Source organism: Pongo abelii, chromosome 9 (genome assembly GCF_028885655.2).
Source record: "Pongo abelii isolate AG06213 chromosome 9, NHGRI_mPonAbe1-v2.0_pri, whole genome shotgun sequence".
Classification (NCBI taxonomy): domain Eukaryota; kingdom Metazoa; phylum Chordata; class Mammalia; order Primates; family Hominidae; genus Pongo; species Pongo abelii.
Window position 1 is genome coordinate 73,063,301 of NC_071994.2, and position 10,679 is coordinate 73,073,979.

At 39.4% G+C, this 10,679-nt stretch overlaps 1 protein-coding gene across 1 annotated transcript; it reads right to left on the bottom strand.

Moving 5' to 3' along the window:
- Positions 1–3,058: 3,058 nt before the first annotated feature.
- On the bottom strand, positions 3,059–9,697 carry LOC100453117 (olfactory receptor 52K1). Its single transcript, XM_002822156.4, has 2 exons — positions 9,685–9,697; positions 3,059–3,951 (listed from the first exon to the last, which is right to left on the bottom strand). The coding sequence occupies exons 1-2, from the start codon at positions 9,695–9,697 to the stop codon at positions 3,059–3,061; spliced, it is 906 nt and encodes a 301-aa protein (XP_002822202.3).
- Between the last annotated feature and the right edge of the window lie 982 nt (positions 9,698–10,679).

A 10,679-nucleotide genomic window follows, 5' to 3' on the forward strand; every position in this document is an offset into this window, starting at 1 on the left:
TAACAGTGCAGCCAGGCATTTGGGGCCACTACTGGTCTCTGCGTCTTGGTGGTAGTGTTCCCCCGGGCCCAGCTGTCTTTTCTTCTCTTTATCTTGTGTCTTTATTTCTATGATCTCTCATCTCTGCACACGAGGAGAAAAACTCACAGACCCTGTAGGGCTGGTCCCTACAGTATAAGTAGATCATGTAAAAGTATGTATGGGAGCTTCTTTTTGTAGAACTGACTGAAGAAGAGTTCATTATGAGAGTTTGAAAGATAAAAGCAGAGATAAGTGAAATTAATAATCTTATGATATGCTGTAAGAAGACTGTATTTTCTTTAAATATTCAGTCTTGAGCTGTCATGAGTTGAAATGCAAGATAGAACTCACAACTCCAGCAATTGGTGTTCCTTGGGTAAGGCTGTGAAACAAACAACTCCCAAATTTCAGTGGTTCACTACAAAAACAACAAAATCATCCTTGTTCATGCTATATGAACACTGTGGGTCAGTTATGACTATGCTACAGGCAATGAGTCAGATTCACATCTGCTCCATGGATCTTCATCATGAGTTAGGCTGTGATATGCTTATTCTTCTGGTAGAGGGAAAGAATGAAAGATAAACCAAGCCTTCCAGCCATATTTTAAAGTTTAAATTTTTTTTTTAGCAGCTCAAATACAAAGTTTATTCTCATTTACACTTCTTACTCATTGTGGGTGGACTTTGGCTTTGTCACAACCTCTAACTGGAACTTTGCTGGGTTTTGCAGCAGAGGGGAAAGAAAGGAGGAAAGTTAACGCACACTTTAGTTTGCAAAGAATAATGTTCTCTAGCTCCATCCATGTTCCCACAAAGGACATGATCTTATTCTTTTTGATGGCTGCATAGTATTCCATGGTGCATATGTATCACACACCTCTGCAATAACACATGTCTATATGGACCAGGCAACTTCTTGTCTTTCTGTTCCTTTCCATTTAATCTTTGCACCAATATCATAGTGTCCTTTTTAACTTATTTTAGGTTAGAGGTACATGTGCAGGTGTGTTATATAAATAAACTTGTACAACAAACTCCCGTGACACAAGTTCTTTAATCACCCAGGTACTAGGCATAGTACCTGATAGTTATTTTTCCTGATCCTCTCCCTCCTACCTTAAATAGGCCCCAATGTCTGTTGTTCCTCTTTGTGTCCATGTGTTATCATTGTTTAGTTCCCACTTATAAGTGAGAACATGTGGTATTTTATTTTTCTATTCCCCTTTTAATTTGCAAAGAATAATGGCCTCTAGCTCCATCCATGTTACTTATTATCTTATTCTTTTTGATGGCTGCATAGTATTCCATGGTGCATGTGTATCACATTTTCTTTATCCAGTCAACTGTTGATAGGCATTTAGGTTGATTCTGTGTCTTTGCTATTGTGAATAGTGCTGCAGTGAATGTACACATACATGTTATCTTTATGGTAGAACAACTTAGGTTCCTTTGGGTACATACCCAGTAAAGGATCACTCGGTCAAATGGTGTTTCTGTTTTTAGGTCTTTGAGGAATCACCCACTGCTTTCCATAATGGATGAAATAATTTACACTCCTACCAGCAGTATATAAGTGTTTCCTTTTCTCCACAACCTCACTAGCATCTGTTATTTTTTTATAAACTTTCTGATTCTCGAAGTACATTTCAGGGCTACTCAAATTTCATTGGCTAAATCAAGTCACACAGCAAAGTTTAAAATTGGTGGAGTGAAGGAAATACCCTACCCATGATAAAAGGACAGGAGACTAAATATTGGTGGACTATAATATAGTCTACCACAACTACAATCACGTATAACTAGTCATGCATTGCTTGATGATGGGGATACATTCTGAGAAATGTGTTCTTAGGTGATTTTATCAACCTGTGAACATCATAGAGTACACAAACCTAGATGGTATCGCCTGCTATACACCTAAGCTATATGGTATAGCCTGTTGATCCTAGGCTACAAACCCAATATTGTAGGCAATTGTAACACAATAAGTATTTGTGTATTTAAACAGAAAAATAGTTAATGAATACTAGGCTTAATACTTGGGTGATGAAATAATCTGTACAACAAAACCCCCATACCGTGGGTTTACCTAGATAACAAACCTGTACATGTAACTTAAAAGTTAGAAAAAATACAGTAAATATATGGTACTATAATGTTATACAATCGCCATCATATAGGTCATCCATCACTGACCAAAACTTCATTATGCAGTGCATGACAGTATCGTATTTTCTTATTTTCAGAAGTCTCAGCTTCAAGAGGGAAGGGTGTTATTTCTGTTTTCATGGTCCATAGTTCAAAGATCATATTCAGTTATTCTATCCATTCATTTAATAAATATTTACTAAGTATTTTGGAGGCAAAAGACATGCATGTGAAAAGCTAGATACATGATATAAATTGATAAAAAGGAACATCAGAGGACTCTTTTGATAAGTGTTCACTAAAGGAATTGGCCATGTCTATCAGGAAGGAAGTAAAAAAGGAATTGACTTAATGGAAGAAATAGATCTACTTATAAATGGAGCTGTCTAACTGTAGAAATAAAATTGGGAGATAGTAGGCTATAAAGAGTGGCAAAGGGTGGAGGGTACTTGTCAGAAAAGACATGGGAGTAATTTCAGTACTAAAAGGAATAATGATTTTGGGGTCACAAAATTTGTGGTACATTTCCTCACTCATACCTGGATAAAGAAGTCACCTGTTCGGGTGACTCAGCTGTTTGGGCCACTCAGCCAATATCCCTACCGTCTTACACCTAGATTACAATACCACTTTGAGAGGTTTGTCTTCCTTAGCCATGTGATGAGTCTATGACAATGGGAAGGTCAAACCTCTACTATTGGACCAGACTATAGGTGCACTCCTGGTTTGACCTGACTCGTAGATCTGTGAGGAATGAAACCTCATTTTCCTTGTCATACTAGAGAATTGCCAAAGACACTCTGCAATTTTCCTATTTAGATTTTTCCTCTCAACCCCAATCTAGCATTCTCATTACTTGGCAAGTGGGATAAAAAAGAACTATCCATCTACATGTTCTTTCTCTGGAATAGACTGAGCACATAATCACGAATCTGCTTGGTCTTGACTCCATATATGATAGGATTGACCATGGGTGGGAAAAGGAGATAGAAAATAGCAAGGAGTATGTGGACATGAGGGGCAGCACGGTGGGCTACACAGTGCATGACTGAAGAGATGACTACCGGAGTGTAGGTGGACAGGATGGCACCTATGTGAGACACACATGTCCCAAATGCCTTGTAGTGGGCCTCCTGAGAGGCAAGCTGGAGAACTGCCTGAAGGATGAAGACATAAGACAGGATAACAAAGAGCAGGTTCAATATCACAATAAACATGGCCACAGCAATGCCATAGATATTGTTGAAGCTAGTGTCCCCACATGCCAGCCTTACCACAGCCATCTGTTCACAGTAGCAATGGGCAATCACTGGGCCTTGGCAGTAGTGGAAGCGTCTCAGCAGGAAGGGGAGTGGAGTCACTGGTGTCACAGCCCGGATCACAGCAGCCATGCCAATCTTGGTGATGAGGGACCCAGTCAGGACCGTGGTGTAGTGCAGTGGCTTGCGGATAGCCACATAGCGGTCAAAGGCCATGGCCAGCAGCACTGCTGACTCCATGATGGAGAAGGAGTGAAGGAAGAACATCTGGACCAGACAGGCAAAGAAGTTGATCTCCCGATCCCTGAACCAGAATATGGCAAGCATTTTGGGCAGCATTGTAGAAGATAGAACCAAGTCAATGGTTGCCAAAATGGCCAGAAAGAGGTACATGGGCTCATGGAGGGCTGCATCAGCCCGGATAATGAAGAGAAGGCTACAGTTGCCTAGCAGGGCCAGAGTATAAGCAAAGCAGAAGGGGATGGAGATCCAGGTGTGCAGGTGTTCCAAACCAGGAATTCCTACCAACAAAAAGGCAGCTGGATGCGTTGAGGTGATATTAGAGGGAAGCATGGCTCCTGGAAAATCTCCTTGTCAATTTTTACAGGGCTTCTTCACCTTCTATATATACTTTCTACAGTATATATGATTAGAGTTCAACCTGTGATATCCCACCTGCAAAGATTACCTCTTGTTTCCATTGCTAGACATTAAACAAAATAACCTAGTAGCCTTCATAGACATGGAGAAGCATAATCCATATTTTCTACCCTCAAAGAAATTTGAATCTCATTGAGTAGATAGAACATTAAATACCCACAGAATTGATATCCCAAGACAACTTTCATAAAGGAATGGAGTATATGTAGTGTTTTCTATGTTCTTGGTGATGTCATGAATACCTTGAAAAAAGGAGTGAAAATATGTTTAAATCAATTCATTTCTTTAGCACATACATTGGTACCATTCTACCTTTCAGTTAAGCTAAATTCCCAAATGCAAGAGCCAATTTTCTCTCCTGAAGTCTGAGTTGAGTCCATGTATAAGTCAAACCCATTGGTTTCTAATGCCCAAATTAATCACACAATCTGCATATTTTCCCTAAATCTACTTTATCTGATATGGTTGCTACTAGCCATATGTCACTATGTAAACCTAAATTTATATTTAATAAATTTCACATCTATACAAAACACTTTTCATGTGCTCAATAGCCACATGTGACTAGTGACTACAAGAATATTTCCATCATTGCAGAAATTTCTGTTTAAGACCACTGCTCTACACTATATCTTTTACATCTTCTCAGTATTCACAGGTCTCTGTAAATACAGCCATGCTGCAAGCATACTGAGAAAATGAAAGGTCCTTTTTTGGTTCTCTACTGAAACTTATGTTAAACTCCCTGTGCGTGTGACTTTCCCTCCACCTGTCTTCCAGTTCCTTCTTTTCGTCACAGGAGAATTCACTCTGATCTTTAGCAAGACTGACTTCTGACTTCCAAATATCCTTCTTGTTAACAATTTTTCACCTTTTTATCTTGTTCTGGTCATTGTTCTTTTTTCAGATCCTTAAACACTAGAGTTACCCAGTTTTTACCATGAATGTTGTTATAAAATTATAAAATATGTTTGTATAAAATTTATATATTTATACAAAATATAAAACTTAGGATCCACTTAATGAGATTCTTTTGAGGATTAAATGAGATAATGCACTTCAAATACTTAATAGTCACAGAACAAAGTAAATATTGAAAACAAAAACTGGGTCTCTTTTTCAAAAAGAAACTGTTGGGAAATATAATTGCTCTAAGATGTTATAGCTAATAGTGTCAGACAGCCATATTTGAGTCCTTCTTTCTACCGATTTCCATGTCCTAAGTAACTAGGCTTATTGTTTCCACCTAGATGCCCTATATGCAACCTGCATCCAGCATAACCAAACTGAAAACTAACTTCCTTCCATAAGATTTGGAAAATGTTTAGAATCTAAAGTTATTGGCTGAAATCATGACTGCCACATATTCTAGTGGCAGACCTTGCACAAATCACTTATGTACTAGTTTGTTTCCTTCTCTGTTAATGGGAAATAGCACTGAACTACCTTTATCTGAGGGGTATAGGGGGGTTAAGTGTGATTATGTATAAAATCATTTTGTATAATTCCTTAGTGTGCAGAGCTTTGTCATTTATACTTCTCTTCTGTAGAACTGTTACTTTTTAAAAAATTATTTATGTTGATTAATCTACCGTGACATAAAATCCTTCTCCCTTTATTCAAACCTCTGCTTTTCTTTATAGCAAAACATGTAGAAATGTCTACAATCTCAACTCTCAAGGATAATTGGTTTTGAAACATATCAATCTGGATTTTATTCCCATCACAAACCAAAAATTCCTTTTACTGTGACAATCAATGACCTCCATGATGATGGTGCCCTTATCATTTACCTGGCTTCATGCAACTGGACCTCTGAGCAACTTTTAACTGAATTGACCACTCTCCTGCTTAAAACTCACTTTGCTCGTGTACCACCATATTCTCGTTTCCCAGCTACAGAGTGTCTCACTTCCTTCTCCTGCTTCTGCCCTAACTGTATTACATTTCTACAGTTCTCAAGCATCTTTTCAAATTTTATATCCATGTCATTCAGAAAATATATTAACTAAATTTAATGACAACTATTTAAATATTTTTACTGAAGAGGTTAAGGAAAAATTTATGAACAAAACAGATGGATGCCTTAGTAGAATAAGTTTGCTAAAGGTTGGAGAAGGATAATAAAAGGACATCATGATTAAATTACATATTATACAAAGTTTCATGGTTGTGATTTAAAAACCAAGGAATAGGGCAGTTATGATAGGCATTTCATGATAGGGAGCAGGAGAAGTTGAAATTTGAAATAAAAAACTCATTATACACCTCATTAGAAAATTTGAGAAAAATTGAATGAGGTGAGGAAATACTTAGCTTTACTTCCTCGAACGTCAAACTAAAGTTTCATGCCAGTGGTATATACATAACAATTATATAGTGAACAAGAATAGGATGAAGGAGTGGAACAGGAAAGAGAATATGGATCCAAAGTTGCCTTACTGAGATGGATAATCCAATTCCACATGAAGAACCATAGAGAAGGAACCAAAGAATTGTCCACTGTAGACACAGAAGAGGGTAACTTTTATCCACTGGCTTCCACACCCAAGGAGTGTAGATTTCCTTGCATTTTCAGGTCCATACATGCACCAGAATAACAGAATGAGATCCCTGAGGTGCCCATGCAATAAAGCAGAGAAACTGTGGGGTGGGATGCAGCTGAGTAAGGTGCTATCAACCTACACCTGCACTCAAATGGTTCCCACAACAATGCCTACAACAAAAAGGGGAGATGACAGGACATGAGAAGACCATAATAGATTTGGAATATAGGAGTCACCCAGGGGAAAGGAACAGTCTAAGAAAGTGGAACAGCCAGAGAAAATGCCCCAAGACATAAAAACACCTGTTATTCAAATATCAGCAGGCAGCCAGCACAGGTAGGATGAAGCAAATGAGCAGGAGAATCAGGTCAGAACAGTGGGGCCAGATCACACAGGGCCCCATAGGCCTTTGTGGACTTTGCAAAAGTTCCTCATTTCTCTCAGAATCAAGGACATTGTTTTCAGCAGAGAGGAGATATATCTGACTTATACTTTTAAAGTTTTCCCTGGCATCTATGATGGAGAATAGCACAAAGAGGGAAGGGTAGAATTGGGGGAAAGTATCTGGAGACTATTGCAGGAATCCAAGGAAGGGAGAACATTGGCTCAGAATCAAGGTAGCAGTGTATGTAGTGGGAAGTAATAGGATTGGGGATATATTTTTAAAATGTGTCAATGGTATTTTTGACAGGTTAGATATAGGAAGTGAGACAACAGGGAGTCGAAGATGACCCCTGATTTTTGGCATAAACAACTGATAGGAGCTGCTCCCAGCTGAGATGGGGAAAGCATGAAAGGAGAAGCTCAAGACTTCAATTTTTGAACATGGTGAGTTTGCGATATCAGAAATTCAAGTGAATATGGTAATACGTATAGAAAATAAATCATATTTAAAGCCACAAAACTGTTTGAGATCACCCAGATAGTAAATGTTCACAGAAAAGAGAACCAGAGAACCCAGAACTGAATCCCAGCATTAAGAATGGATGGGAGAGGAGTTGGAGCACACTGAGACATTTGCAAGGGAAACTGACAGTGGAAACTATTAAGATAGTACATTATTTAGGAATGTTTCTATCTTAGTATATAGAATATATTTATTAACAAGGGGATTATTACCATGTAAAATGCTACTGATGAGTCAAAGAACTTGAAAACACAATTGGCCTTGTGTTTAGAATTGCACAAGAGGATTGGATACCTTGATAAAAAGCAATTTTGCTAGAATAGAGACAGGCCGCCTGACTTGACTGAGTTAGAATAGATAAGAGGGGAATTGAAGTTTGTTAACCTGGCTAACTTTTTTGAGGAATTTGGAAGCAAAGGACAGCAAGTAAATAGGGCACTGGCTAAAATGGAAAGTGAAGTCAACTGTGTGTGTGTGTGTGTGTGTGTGTGTGTGTGAACAGAAGTATCATGTCTTTAGCTGAAGAAAATTATCCAGTAGTAGGGGAAAACTTGAAACTTAGGCAAAGAAAGAGAATACTGCTCCTGAAAAGACCTTGAATATTGCATCTTTCTAGGTGGTCTACTTGTTGACCATTGAGAATATAAACATATCCTGAAACAAACACAAATTTACATACCTTACATTCCTTGTAAGCTCCAGACTAGAATATCCAACTCCATACTCGATATCCCCACATATCTTCCTCACAGATATGTCAAACTTGTCATTCCTAGAGGCAGAAATCATGACTACTTCTCTTCTTGTGCTGCCCATATCTCAGAATATAACATCCTGCCCAACCAGTTGCTCAGCCTAGAATCAAGTCATCCTGGATTCTTCTCTTTTCTTCCTGCATCATATTTAATCATCAGCAAGCACGCTGGATCATCCTACATAGTAAATCTCCACATTGCCCGTTGCGTTTCCAACACTGCCACTCTTCCAACACCATCACCCTTGTTCAAGCCACAGCATCTCTCAGCAACTACTGCTACAAAAGAATCCTAACAGGTACACAAAGTTCCACTTTGTTCTCCAGTATTTATCCTTCAACAATTACCCACCATATCATGAAGTGAAGGGACTGGAGTTAAGAAACTCTACCTATTTTCCTTCTGTAAACCCAGCCTCTAACATACATAGGTGTGGAACATTTCACAAATAAAACATGACTACTAGATTACTGGAAGACATTTCTCAGACTACTACTCCCCTCATGTGATTTAAGCTCAGAATTTGGGTTATCTTCTCATTTAAAATGCATCCAGGATGGAGGTTCTTAGCATCCCAATTACAATACTTTGTTACCTGCACCAGAATAAAATTCTCTTCTTAATGGAAAATACTATTTTAAATATTCATAATGTTTGTGCATTTTTGTCAAGAACAAACCCTTATGACAACAGACATTTTTATTTTCAAGTATGTATCAGTACCTAGAAACATGCCTGGCATCTAAGAAACTCTTCTAAAATACTATGAAATAATCCCACAAACCGGCTGCACTTTTACCTTATCTCAATATGTATTTTCCACAAAACCCACGTTTTACTTTGAGTCTCCATGTCCCCCTAGATTCCTCCATTCAACTTTTAAACATCACTAACCATCCTGTGAGCTGTCTACCCATCTTCATACAAGAAAAAAAAGGCATCTCTTCTATCAGATTTCTTCCTGAAAAGACAGGGTGTCTAACAGTTCATATATCTTACTTCCTTTGAAGTTCATCTAAAATCAACTCCTCAGAATGAAGTGCTCAGAGTAGGAGTGTGAATGGAGCCAGTCTTCTTCCCCTAATATCCAGAAACTAAGACCTTCTCTGTAGTGCAAGTTTTGTCCAGACTGTTCATTGTTTTCAGAACTAAGATGTCCATGCCCAAAGGATTTATCTTCTATTTCTCCTTAAAAGGGGCCTCCATACCCAGAATGGACTCAGTTAATACTGAATCTATTTGGTTGCCTATACCTTTATCTTAAAAGGATATCAGAATGACATATCTGAAAAACTTACCACCAGACAAGGAAGGATAATCACATAATCAAGATATTTCAAGACTCTGCTTCTGGTAGAAGAACCTCAAAGATAACGTATTTCTTACCTTTCCCTGCCATCTTTCTAGTTCAGGCCCCATTTTCTTCCTCTTGACTAATGCAGAAGCCCTTTAACTGGGATGGGGGCATTTGCAGGAGTTAGAAAAAGCAATGACAGGAAGTGAGAAGTGACAGATCCAAACTGGAATAATCAGCTAAGACTTCTTGGAGATGGCCCGCAGTGTTTGGCATAGGAAGGAAGCAGGCATCCTCTGTGGTGGGGAAAGCATCTGGAGTTTGTGTACCAAACAGTTGGGTGGGACTATCAAGACTTCTGTTCCCTCTATTGAAGGACCAGAGTAGAAACAATAACAGGACTGGAAAGCTGATGCCTAAGATCAGGACTGGCTATGGGAAGAAATTGAGAGTGCCCCCACCTTCCTGCTCACTCCTACCTTCCTGCTGATTCCCACCTTCCTGCTCACTCCTACCTTCCTGCTTATTCCCACCTTCCTGCTCACTCCTACCTTCCTGCTGATTCCCACCTTCCTGCTCACCCCAACAACATCACTTGTTTCCTATTTCCCTGAGTTGCAGCTCTATCCACAGTCCTCAGTCTGACTTACAATCCTGGGCCGTTTTCATTAGCTTCATGCAGCACCAGTGCCGCCTTCCTCTTTCAGTCTAAGGAGTCTTATGAGGAGGAAGTTGGGAAGCAAGCAGCTGGCTATAATCCTCACCAACCTCTGCCCTTCTCCCAGAAGGCTGTGGAAGCAGAAACTGCTGCACTTGAGCAGAGTCCTCAGAGACATCTCTGGCCTCCTGTCTCTGGGTTGATGCAAGGGGACTCCCCTGACCCAAGGACTGTATCCTTGTTTCCTACAACCCATGCCTCCTCCCCAGCTAGTGGCACTGAGTTGTGCCTACCAGGGGTCATGCCCTACTTGCCAGAGGCTGTGAGAATTTCAGGTGGAGCTGGCTTGTGTCTTGGTGTTTGCTGTGCCTCTCCTTACTCTTTATCCTTACAGTGTCTTCAAAGAAAGCCAGCCTCATCAGAAAATAT